At 33.5% G+C, this 13,995-nt stretch overlaps 1 protein-coding gene across 1 annotated transcript; it reads right to left on the bottom strand.

Annotated features, from left to right (window-relative positions):
* Positions 1-1,859: 1,859 nt before the first annotated feature.
* LOC121984012 (guanylate-binding protein 4-like) lies at positions 1,860-9,144 on the bottom strand. The gene is made up of 17 exons (XM_042536763.1): positions 8,802-9,144; positions 7,740-7,842; positions 6,943-7,012; positions 6,820-6,858; positions 6,553-6,670; positions 6,431-6,488; positions 6,230-6,294; positions 6,111-6,117; positions 5,970-6,030; positions 5,517-5,576; positions 5,393-5,412; positions 5,159-5,224; positions 4,151-4,318; positions 3,757-4,014; positions 2,838-3,050; positions 2,361-2,632; positions 1,860-2,265 (listed from the first exon to the last, which is right to left on the bottom strand). The coding sequence occupies exons 1-17, from the start codon at positions 8,897-8,899 to the stop codon at positions 2,121-2,123; spliced, it is 1,821 nt and encodes a 606-aa protein (XP_042392697.1). The 5' UTR covers positions 8,900-9,144; the 3' UTR covers positions 1,860-2,120.
* Between the last annotated feature and the right edge of the window lie 4,851 nt (positions 9,145-13,995).

Here is a 13,995-nt window from a genome sequence, read left to right on the forward strand (position 1 = left end):
GATTAACTTTTTTTAATTAATTTCTTTCTATTTATTTAAAAAATTCATAGTTGGTTTCCCAAAATTGGCTAATAGACATATAAATCTTAAAATGACATAAAATCATTTATATATATTCATAATTCTACTGATTGTAAAAATAATATCAAATATCAATTTGACAAAAATATATTGAGAGTAATAATTTTTTAAACATAAATGTATCTGAAAAAATAATTTGTATTCAAAAAATCACTGTTTTAAATTAATGTTTGATATTATTTTTACAATAAGAAGAACTAGACAAACACATAGGAACTGGTTTCATGTCATTTCGAGATCTCTAGCAGCCGATTTTAACAAAAATTGGTTAATGGATATAGAGACCTCGAAATGGCATGAAACCAATTCCTATATGTTTATCTAGTTATTCTTATTATAAAAATAATATCAAACATCAATTTGACCTAATATATTGAGAGCAATGATTTTTTGAACACAAATTAATTTTTTGAACATATTCGTGTTTAAAAAATTATCACTCTCAATATATTTTGTCAAATTGATGTTTGAGGTTATAGATATAATTATAATAACTATAGAACTCATAGAATTTAGTTTCACCAGTTCATTTAAAATGCTATTAAATATCAATTTGATCAAATATATTGAGAATAATGTTTTTTAAACACGAATATATTTGAAAAACTAATTCATGTTTAAAAAATCAGTACTATCAATATATTGAGTCAAATTGATATTTAATAGTATTTTTACAATAAAAAGAACTAGACGAACATATAAGAATTGATTTTATATCATTATGAGGTCTCTAGGTCCATCAACTAATTTGGACCAAAATTGGCTGATAGATTTTTTGAATAGAAAGAAATCGATTTGACTGAAAAAATTAGTTGACTGGTTTTTTTTTTTCCAATTGAATTGATTTGAGAACGAGGGTAAAACGGGAAGTGGGTACATGATTTGATAATTTTGAAACTGTGATACATGATTTGAATATTTTAGAAACTTATCTATTCGGTTCGATAAAAAGATGAAAAAGTAAACATTTCAAAGTGCTTAAATATATACCAGCCCTCGGGCTATGGTACAACAACATGATATCTAAGTTGTTACCTAAGTATCCATAATTCAATCTCTAATTATGATGAATTTGTAAAAAATTTTCCTCTAAACACAGTGCACAACCAAAGGATGAGTTTATCATTTTACTTATTTATTTTTAAATATATACCAACCTAACTTCCTCGAATCAACTGCCTCTAGAATTAAAATTGAATATTTAGATTATTAAAAAATAAAAATAAATAGATACATCAGGTAATAAATAAAGTAATCTTGATAAAAAAATATATTATATAAAATTTAAAATATATAATATTAATTTTTTAAAATATATATTTAAATGTAAAGTAATATAGAAATATTATAAATTTTGAGTTTGACAATTTTTTAAGAATATAACATGGAAATAAAATTGGAGATAATTTTAATCAAAATTAACAAATTAAGATAACCGAGTTAAAAATTCTTATTTTTTTAATTATGACTTTTTTCTTTATCCAGTATATTCATATTGTGCTAAAATATAATTTTATATACAAATGTTCAAATACTTTTATTTTCACATAGCAACATAATGCAATGTTCCCATTTACCTTACAAAAATTATTCTTATGTTTGATAATCAAACATTGCTGTTTGCAATAATACAACTTATACACATTCAAAAATTAATCTCTAAAATATTCATCTTATCTGAAATTTGAACTCTTATTCTCTTACTGCTACGCTGAATGCTTTATCACTCGTATCCATTATTTGAGTCTCAAAATACACTAAATATAATACTTCAGACATTAATCATCAGTAGTTAATGAATAATTAAGATTACAAAGCATCATTGTTTCGGTGAACATGTTCTACTAGTTTATTTGGTACAATTAAGGATTAAAATGACAACTCAAACACCCATATGACAAGCAATTTGCACCACACTGAGGAACATCTATAGAACACTATGAAGCTTTAAGATTGCATCTCCAGAAACAATGTCCCCTCCTTGATGAATGTACCAGATTCGTCTGGTTAAGCAAGCTCAGTCCATTTGGAGTGTGCATTTAGTCCGATCTTCGATGGTTGGAGCCACTTTCATCGCGGCTATTGTACAATGGCAACACCCAACTAGAGCCATGCTTCATCCTACCAAAACAACGCCAGTATAGGAGCAGTGCCAGAAGCAATACACCAATTGGAATTGCCCATCTGAAAATGATCGATTAAAAAGGTTGCATTCGATTTAACAGGCAAATGATTCATGTTTGTTGAGACGGTATCGAATAGAAATGCCTGAAACTTGCCTGTCCAAGTCGAGAATAGGACTATAGACTATAGTCTCCCATGTAGAGATAATGGCGTGCCAAGCAGGGTTGTAGTATAGTGATTCTGATGACCAGAACAACCTTGTGTATGTTTCTAAGAAAATAAACATTATCCAGCCAGCAAGCTCGAACAATATAAACTTGACGATGAACCGGCCCACTATCGCCACAATGAGTGAGAAAGCCACCAACAAGTTACAAAGTCTCTGATTGTAATCTTTGATGAAGAGGGATTGAGCTTTACTTAGCATCTGAAGAAAAGTCGACAAGTTGAGAAAAATATATTCAATGGAATCACTGATAACTTTGTCATCTGAAGGGGATAGGACCAAGAAAGAGTAATGATATACCAACTGATTTGTCTACTTTTTGCAGTGAAATAAGTTACTAATTGCAACTAATGCGTCTCAAATTTTATTGTAAACTTCAATAAAAATTGATGGGTCGAAATCTAACCTTTGTCATCTTCTTCTTATACATTTCTTTCGAAGGTCCAATGCACTCTCTTTCAAAAGTTTGATTGCAGCGAAGGAAACCATTGTTAAATTTTGCCATGGAAGGGAGTCTCATAACTTGAAGACTGTCCATTTTATCCTCACACTTTGTGTATTGAGCTTCACACAATTTTGATGACCGATGTTCATTTATAAGAATCAATGTTCTCAAAACCTGGTAATGGCCATTACATAAGTGAATATAAAAAATTATTATAGTAAACATGAGAAACATCAAGATTAAATTTCAATATGCGTAGGAGAGACATTTCACGATAATCAATTTTCTATGCATAACCAAAATCGGCCACCAGAAAACAAAAAATGGAGAGCAGTATCATAATCTATCTTATTAAGTGAAAATTTACTTCACACTTAATGCATGCTAGGCAACTTACCCATTGGCTAAGTTCGCTAGTAGCATGCTTAAGTTTTTTTTTTTTAGTTGCCTAGTTGACATGCTAACATGCAGCCATCAGACAGGATTGTCCAGAAGACCAATGTATATGTTTGCACTAAAATAAATTCAACAGGTTACTACATGAATAGATAGAACCATATACTGAAATACGTCATCAACTCCTATTGAATGACTAATTAGGGCAAAATTCAAGCAAAAAGATTTGTGATTCTAGGCTTCTAGTGACTGTTAATTGACACTTCTTTTGAACTGTCTATTTGAATTGAACTAGATCAGGAGGCCCATCAAATTGCCATGATTTTGTTATATATGTTTTACATAATTAGGGCAAATGCAAGCAAAAAGATTTGTGATTCTAGGCTTCTAGTGACTGTTAATCGACACTTCTTTTGAACTGTCTGTTTGAATTGAACTAGATCAGTAGGCCCCTAGAATTGCCATAATTTTGTTATATGTTTACCTTGTTTATTTCATCGTCGAGTTTCAAAATTGATTGTTCAGCGTGATTCCGACCAAAATGTTGATGATCAAACAACTTTTTTGCTTCGAACTTTGATTCTTCATGAACCTCCTGCAGCCTTTTTTCTTCTACCGGTAGTTGCAAACTGTCCATATGGTTACTGTACAGTTTCAAGCAACGTTCTAGAATTGCCTTGTTGAATGCTTCAACAATAGAACCTGTGGATGGAATTTCTCCCTTATTCAATGCTTCAAGAATCTGTCAAGAAACCAAGGTATTAGAATTTTTCAAACATGACTTTGCTTGTGTTTCAAAAAGCATCGCAGTTTAGCCAACACAAATTATCCAATCATAAAAACAGTATCATACATATAATAAGTTCCTGAAAAACCACCTGCTCCAGGAAATCTACAAAATCATTTCCATTTAGAAATTTTCCTTGGACAAGCTTTGGGCGAATGATTGATGCAACAAGTTGTTTCAACTGCTCCCTCTTTTTCACATACAATTGATCCAATTCATTGTCCTTCAAATCGCAAAGTTTAGTCCTTTGGAGATGAGGCTGCCAACAATTTCATAACCTTTATAACCATGAAATTGAAATATAACATGATTTGACTTAGATGCACATACTTTTATAACCCAGTGTTGAGAGCATGATATAGTTACGAGATGAGCAATACAAATAAAATAACACAAAATCAGCTCAACATTTTGAACTCTCAATCAATTAATCAACCAGCAAATAACCACACAGGTCCAAACTATTATGGAAACACAACATGATCATGAAAACTTCATAATGCATCAGATATAACAGAGAGTACACCTTCAGCTAGAAGGTACTACCTAATTTGTGTTGAAAAATTCAAATCTTTCTAGTAAGTTAGAAATAAGTAGTTGCAAACATAAAAATGAATCTTGAAAATGAGATTGATAGTAGCAGGTATGTGAATCGGGAAACATATTTATCAAAGTTACCTTATTGCAAAAATGAAATTCTGAGTTCAGTTCTGACCAACAATACACTACTAAGTTAGATGACTCATCGCTTACACAGCTACAAAAGGAAAATTGGAAAAAAAATATGATATTTCAATAAATTGTATTGCCAATCCTCATGTGATTGGCCACACAGATTTAAGCACATTTGAAAGAGGTGTTTTTTATTGTTTAATATGTCAACAACGGCAAGATCAAGTCAAACAAATAGGTGATTGCAATAAAACTTCAAACTTCACATTAATCCATAGCAAAACCAAGTGAAATGCACATGATATTTCATGTAAAAATGAAGAACTATGTTGACACGGCAAAGAAAAGTGTAAACTTGGATATGTAACCATTTATATAAAAAACAGTTGTGCCAGTGATAGGTCATGGAAACTTAATAATAGATTACCTGTGGTAAGCTAAAAGCAGTGTTATTATCACCCATTATCTTCAACGATTCTCGAATTTGATTTACCTGATTGACCACATGAAAATGGAGGGTAAAGATGAATGAGTCCATCAACCACTTGACTAGGGGAAAGAAAGTGCCAACAGAAAAGCCAGAAACATGGAAAACTGAGGTAAAAGGAGACAAAACATGCTCGTTCATGTAAATTTGACTTCATCCTTTGAATTACAATACCTGATCAATATTTCTGTTACCTGAAAATCAAGAAATAACTCGAAGATAAGTTATTAAGATAACTTGTAGTTTCATTTGAATATCAAACACACACCAATGAAGTCACAAGTAAGAATTGACTGACCACTCTTATTTGGTACATGCTGGAGGGCTTCATTCACCATTTCTTGTACTGACTTTCCTTCTGTATAATTGGAATAAAAACATGTTTGCTAAAATATTGAATGATTTAAGAGACATTGCCACAGCTGTGGAAGTTAAAGAAAGGAAAAATTATAATACAGACATAAAAGGGAAAAATTATGACAAAGTTGACATATATGGTAGTGCAATGACAATACAATAGTCAATGATTAACTTCACATTAAATACTAAAATAAGAAATAAACCATAAACTATGGCCAACTATTCATCATATTTGTATTTCCAATTAATGCAGGACACCTCACTTTGCTCTCTTCTAAAATCATAATCAGCACAAAGCTGCAAGTAGGATAAGTATGATTATGCAAACATTATGTGAACAACTTAATATATTATCATTAGTAGTATGGAAGGATATATAAAGAAAACTTACGCAAGAAATCTCGTTGGATAAGCCACAAGAGCTTAGCAGGCTCAAAAGCAACATCCTGCCCCTGTATTATAAGGCACCACCGTGAATAACTACAAGAAATATCTCCTCCAAAGCATAGGATAGTAAGTAACAATATAGTACCTTTACCCTTTTCTCCAAACAATCAACCAGTTGGAAAAAGAAGCAGCAGTCAGGAATGAAAAACCAATAATTTTCAATAAACTTTAAAATTTTCTATTTAACATAATCCAGAAGCAGACCTTCCGTAAAACTCTTCTGCAATTTCAACAGCAAATGATAACCGAGATATATCAGCCTCACGAATCTATAACAGGAGCCACCAAAACAAAAGAGTGAAACTGGATTACATGTAAAAAGGAATCAAATGAATCTAGTGCAGATTGCAAAGTTACTAGTCCCCATTATAGACTGATGAAATTTCCAACAGACTGGGAACAAACCGTCTCAGGAAGATTATAAATAAGCACAGAGCTGATAATTGTAGCCAGAGCAAAGATTCTGCAGAAATCAAACAAATAATTAAATATATGACTTGTATTTGACGGAGAAATATTCTAATTACCTATCATCATAAACATTTGATTTCCCCACACTTTCAAATCCTTCTGTATCAACGTACAAGACAGATATTTTTCTTCCATCAAAATCCATTTCAACTGGCGTACCCCAAACCCATATTCCTACAAAGAATAGTCATGAGGGATATTATTATATCTTGGAAGAAACGAGAGAACTCATGTGGATAAAGTGATTGAGACTATCATAAGACATCAAAAAGTAGCTTGCTGACACTTGAGAGACAAATATAAGACCATTAGTATTTATGCACCTTTGGTTTTAGTGTCTCGCATATGCCCTACACCAAAACCTGCACATGACAGTTGCAGAATAAAATAACCTTAGTCTTCAGTTATTAACAAAATAACCAAATGAGAAACAATAGAAAATGCACCTTCGTCGCAAGAGAGAGATAGAAGTTGGTTGAGAAGAAAGGATTTGCCAGAACGATACGGACCAATAACCTGAGATGGTTCTAGTTAGAAAAATGTGAAAAATGTGAAAAATGAGAGAGAGAGAGAGAGAGAGATTAGATTCTTAAGATCATATCCATATTCAGAGAGTGTGAATTATCCATGGCACAGTAAAGGTAAATGATTGTGTGAGCGTACTAGGAGAGTGAATAAAATGATAGGCTTATACTGCAAAATTCTCTTGAGTGAGAAATATAGTCCAAAAAAGTCAAAACTTGATGGGTACAAACTAGAGGAGATGAAATTATATTGACAAGACAAGCTAGACCAGATTGGTGCAGTCCAAGCAGCTGGGAAAATGACACAAATTGAAAAGAGAACAATTATTCTACAAAAACAGAGTTTGTTTAAGAAAAAGTAGTGACTGCAATCACACGTTACGATGTGATCAGATGGATGATCTTCCATCTTTTAGGAAAGATACATGAATATACACCATTATGTTTCAGGAATTAATACATTTTCATTTCCATTTCCATTGTGAACTTACTCAAATCCTTACTGTAATTTGTTTCCTGACAATAATGAATAGCAAAATTAATTAAATATGGAGCAACAATGACTAAAGCTATTGCATTCAAATGGGTAAATAAGAGCCGCCAAGAATTAGTAAATTAATCACAAACTAGGAGTTAAAACAAAAAATAATATGAACCTTAGTTCCTACCTTCCTTTTTATGAATTTTCATTTCAATTTCATATTTAAGTTGCAACTAACCACAACAGAAGCTATAGGATTTGTAATTTTTTTAATTGCCTCCAAGCCCTCTCTTGCAATACGAAGCTTTGTATGCTCAGAATCTGGTTCCACGATAGGAAACCTGCATAATCAACATAAAGCTATGACTCCAAAGATAAAGAAAAAGCTTTGACTAAATCAACCACGATAAAACTGTAAAATTATTTCCAAAAAAAATCATCGAGTATGTCAGTATTTATTACAAATGGTAAAAGTGCCAGAAATAGTTGGGCTTGCCACTTGTTATTATATCTCTTTTAGAAGTCCCTTAGAATATTTATCTGTCTGTGAGCCCTATGAAACTGCAAGAAAAAATAAGCCTGGGGATCAAACAAAAACTCAAATGATGAAGAGAAGTCATCAAATCATTCCACAGCTTGAGGAACATGCCATAGAAGATAAGTCCCACCCACAATGGGGTTGCACTGCATGGAAGTTGCTGAAAACAATCAAACTCTAGTCCTTTGAACTATACTAGCAAGTATAGAAAGACAAGAAGAATACCAAAAGTTTTGGAGTGTGGGTGATGCAGGTATTCTAAAACGAAATCCTTCAGCCAAGTTGGGTGGAGAATGAGAGGACAAAACAATTAAGCTTTTTTGAGAGAGATAACACACTGCTAGTGATAATACAGTATACGGCCAAGATATCCTCTGGGAATGGAACTGCAGGACGTTCTCATGTTGGAGTGGTCAGAACTATATTCCAGATGGGCAATTAACAAGTGCACAGGTGCAGGGTATCATCTTTACTAATTCTGTTTGATTTGCTAGCAAGAGAAGGAATGAACTTTCTGATTCAAATGAATAAGGAGGGCTACATAATCGACCAAAGAAGAGATCTTCCACATGGCCCCTTACGTAATGTATTTAGACACAATCATTGCCGTTGTCATATAGCAGAGTAAAGAATGTCCTAAGTAATCGAAGTTGCGACTGTAAACCTTTCCCTTCCGTTCAATCTCATGCGCACGGACATCCCAATGAATCGAAAAACAAGAAAAGCAAAGAAAAAAAAAACAGCAAAAGAGATCAAACTTACGCTCGACGGAGATCGACAGGGTCATCAGTAGTGCCGCATGACAAAGACCAGCCAAAGATCACCAGCCAGAACGCTACAACCCGCAAGCAAGACCCCATCTTTCTGCAGCTCCTACCTTCTCATCCCGAACTGGTCAAACAAATCCCCCCCGCGGTCCCAGATCCGAGGAGCAGCCTACAATAGCAACTGCACGAAGAGAGATTTCCACCTGCTACAAGATAGGCATCGCTTCCCCCGCTCAGCTCGGAGATCGCCAGAGGGGAAATAGCACCGCAGGGAGAAGGAATCCAAATCTTGGTCTTCGGGTTTTCTTCGGAGGGATGGATGCAGGGAAGAAACAGAAGGCGTCGAGATTTGAACCGTTATAAAGTTTGACACATTGCCCCTGGTATTGGAAGAACTGGAAAGATCCAACGGCCAGTATAACTTCCATTTCTGGAATGGACGGCCGTGCGCACACGAGGTCAATGTCTTATTTAAATTGCGATAATTACACTCCTTTAGGGTCCACCTGATGATTTAGGAGATTAATATACACTTTTTGATAATAATAATAATAATAATAATAATTAAGACGTCACGTAGCATGCAGATCAAATTGAACACTCAAAAGTCTCCATCAGCTACAACATGAAACTTGATAATGTTTAAAGGAAATATATAGTTAATTATATTATATATCACTTATTACTCTTTCAATCTTTGTTTAATTCTTTGTGATATAGTCTTCTTAGCTGCTATATTTGACATTGTTTTTGAATGACATCTTTCAATGATTATCGGAATGTTATTTTTAATGATTTATCATTTTCTTTGTCAAATATATTTTATTGATTAACATATTTAATACCTCTGCAATATGGAATTACCTCTACCATGAATTGACTCGACGGTCGGATCTGAGCCTATTTCTCTGATTTCATTATGGACCGTTTAAAGTACAACCAGCGGTTGTGATCAAAACCCTTCTCTCCATCTCACTCGATATATAATCTGTGTCCGTTGCCCTTCGCAGATTCGTCCATTTCCGTTCGAAGGCTAAGTCGAGCTCGCTTACCCTCACCCCTCCGCCACCGTTCGATTACCCTCATGGCGGCTGCCAATGTCCCTCTACCTGACATCCAATTTATCGAAGAACGCCCGTTAGTCCTACGCCGTCTCCAAGCGTGCTGGCCACCAGACGTCTGCCGAGTCCTGGGCTAACATATCCCTCGTGTTCCTAGCGGAGGCATTCACCGCGCTGGCCAGGGTGCATTTGGCAACATGTGGCGTGGTGGCTGTTGGAACCCCAAGATTATTTTTGGTGTGACCAACCAAATTAGGTTAGGTCTTGTTTTGGTTTAATCCCTATGTCTAACCCTATGTTTGGATGAGATGAGTGAAGATTCATTAACGGAAGGGGAAGGAAAGGAAAGGGAAGGGAGGGAAAGGGAAGGGAAGTAAAATATTTATATTTTCCTTATTTGGGAGGGAGGGAAGGTTCATTAATGTAACATATGTTTTCATGTTTGGGAGGAAAGGAAGGATAATGAAGGTTAAGTATATAATATTACTAAATTACCCTCTATCATTTTTTATTCCACAATCATGAGTTAACTGCTTGTCCTACAGTCTATTGCTCTGTTTCATCTGTTGCAAGCTGATTCGAGTGAGAAACAGCATGTTGTTTTTAGTTTATGCTTGAGTTTGCATAATAACTGCCTGCTTCTAGGCCTGACTGCACAAAGATCACTGTCGACTTCAGAATCTATCTAACATCCTTTTTTCAAATTGTTGATTTATATTAGTCCGTGTGATAGTTTTCTGAATTAAGTTATTAGTTTCAAGTTTGACACTTGTAGATGCTTAAGCAATTCACTGATGTTGAACGTGTAACGACAAATTGGAATCTTCAAACTTTAGGAAGAAGCCTATTTGATGTATTAGTAGTCGTTGTATTTCAATTAAGCCTCGCATTTAAGTATCTGTCAAGTTTTGCAGTATTATATCTTACAATGATAGAAGTATTAAGTTATGAGTTCATTTTTTTCTCCTGTACATTTTATAAAGTGAAAAATCTGCCAGATGTCTTGAAATATTGATATTCTGAAGCCAAACACTATTAGGGACTGTTTATGGGAAAAAGCATTACTTTGACTTTCTTCCAGTATAGTTGTTACAAATCCATTGGGGTTAAAAGTGTGAAGGTTGGAGAGACCAAAAAAACTTTATGTTATTAAAAGAGTTCTAAGTGAATTAGTGTCACTGCTGAAATGCCCTTAGATATATTGATAATTGGCTAGAAAAGTAATGTAGCACTGAAAATAGTTAGGACTGAGTGTCTTGTAGTGTGCAGATAATAACTCACTTTGTTGGATCAAGGGAGGAATTGCTTGTCTACACTTCTTATTGCTTCAGTATTATTCATGTGGAAGTGCCTGCATGTAGCAGTTTTTTCTAATAATTAATTTGTGCATATGACTAGTTACTGTGTTGATTGTTATCCACAAAATTATTCTGGCAAAAGTTCCTTCACGGAAGCTTGTCTAAAATAGTCTCAACCAAGTGTCAATCTCAAACTTGGTTTGACAATGATTTCTTACTAAATAGTTTGCACTTTTCAATTGTTTCCAGAGTGAAGACTCAAAGAATCAACAGGAGAATGCTTCCAACTTTACAGCAGATTTAGACAGGAAGGAGTGTGGTAGCATTGCTGAAGATGCAACCAATTTCCCAAATGAAATAATTGAAGATGATAATTTTACCAACTTGGTTGATGAACCTAAGCAGCAGAGTGCAGCTACTGTTGCTCATAAAATGGAGAAGCAACCTCCTACTGATGATTCAAAATCAGTAATTTTATCATTCATGGTTTACCTGATCATTATATATATCCAAACAAGATGCAAAGAGGGGAATTTAAATCTGTTGTAATTGACTAACAACAAATAAATCATCTAAAAACACACAAAAGGCACAAAGTATAGATAAATCATCCAAAATCAAATATCAAGTCTTACATGACATAATAATCATCCAACAAACATCCAAAATCTTCCAAGTACATAACATCCAAATGCATAATACATATCATCCAAATATAATCATCTCACATAACAAGCAAAAAACTTAATCATGTCGTAGATTTTCTCCATCCAACATTTGAAGTAATAAGTCTTTGCGATGTTCAAAAGGGCATCCAAGTAAAGCTTTCAACATCTTTGGGCGTTGAACAAGAAATAAATAGCATGTAGAAGTGATATGTTGCTCGACACCTAATTGATTCAACAAACTCCACACTTTATGCTCAGGAATAGGAAGTTCATTTGACTTAACCATTTCATGTGTTGAACTCATAATAGCTTGAGCTACATGGTCAATTGCATTGTTTATATTCTCATCACCAACTTTTCCTTTTTTTGCACTCTTCTTCTTTGATGATGATCCAACAAAAGAGTCAGCTTGAGATTTAGATGGTTGAGTTGGAATTTGGGCATCCATATTAACTGCATCTTCATTGTCCAAATGGATTTCCTGTTGAGAAATCATAAATTCAACTTCATCAATGGTTTCAAAATTATGACCACCAACATTATTCTCTACTTCTATGCTAGCTTTTCTTTTTCGCATTTATGATGTAGTTTCAGCATATTGTCCTGTAGCCCTACCTTTTCCATATAATTGAACTAACTTCTCATAATTTCGAATAGGCTTGGTCTTCCATTCGGCAGCTGCTGGTTTTATCTACAAATTATAATATAATTATATTAAACATTCATTTATAGACAGTATCACAGAAAAAAAAAAATCAAATATAGTTTTCAAATGCATATTATGAAACACACCTCAATTAGTTGTTGCTAAACTTCAGGTTTAGCAATGAAGAATTCTGTAATGGGATCTCATCCAAAACCACTCATACCATTCTTGAATATATCATAACATGAAAACCAACATCTTTTAATATGTTTCATGCGATTTTGAATCCTTTCCTTATCGATAAGTTTGTCGGAAAATTTTGCTTTCAATTCATTCACAATATTTTCAAATGCATGTGTAGTAAAGGTTCCACCAACCCTATTGCCTATATTATGCTGATTCAAATATGCATCAATAAGAGCATCATCCATTATTTTAGTCCAGATACATTGATTATTCGCCTTGCTTGCACTAGCATTTTGTAAGTCCTTTTTTCGCATCCTTAAAAACAAAAATATAGTAATAATCAAACACATAATCACACAAATAGTCATATGATATAAAATCCAAGTCACATAATAAATTAAAATGTCAACATTCATAGTCATCCAATTACAAGAGCATTTGTCCAAAATCAGTAGATAAACAAATAAACATAAATATCACATATTATAATTTAACCACATAGTCGCAGCTATGGAATCTCTAAGAAATTCTCCCCTTCTTGCATCGTCACTGTCATCTCTATTACTATGATTTTCCTCTTGATGTTCACTATTATTATTAAGTTCAGCATCAACCTCGGCAAGCAAACCCTCATCTGGATCAGCATTAATCAAATAATTGTATAAAATACAACAACAGAAAATAATTTGTTTCTGTGTTTCAATTCCATAATGTGGCTCCGTTGAACTTCTTATAATAGCAAATATTTTCTTAACGACTCCAAAAGCTCTTTCAATTGCATTGCGCAAAGAAGAATGTCAAAGATTAAATAACTCCCGAGCATTTCGTGGTGGATTACGACTATATTCTTTCAAATGATAATGGTCTCCTCGATATGGTGTAATAAGACTGCATTTTAACATGAATCCAACATCAACAATATAGTATTTTCCTAACAAAAAAATTATGTGTTAATAAATTGTAAAAGGAAAGTCTAATCACAATATATGTCATTTAATTTACCTTCTAGAATTTTAAGACATTCTTGTCTAGTTAATGCATTTTTTATTATTCTCGAGTCCGATGCTGTCTCTTCCCACCCAGCTAAGACATAAGTGAATTTCAAATCAAATGTGCATGCTGTTAAAACATTTTGAGTTGGAAAATCCTTTCGACCACGAAACTTTGGGGCATCAATGGGAGAAACTTTAACACGAATATGTGTTCCATCTATTGCTCCAACACAATCCTGATATACTATATTTAAATTATTAATAATTTTGAATATATATATAAGCAGTTATACTAGTCAAAAGATAAGAAAAATATTTTTACCTTAAAAAATGGGTAG

Source organism: Zingiber officinale, chromosome 5B, assembly GCF_018446385.1.
Source record: "Zingiber officinale cultivar Zhangliang chromosome 5B, Zo_v1.1, whole genome shotgun sequence".
Taxonomy (NCBI): domain Eukaryota; kingdom Viridiplantae; phylum Streptophyta; class Magnoliopsida; order Zingiberales; family Zingiberaceae; genus Zingiber; species Zingiber officinale.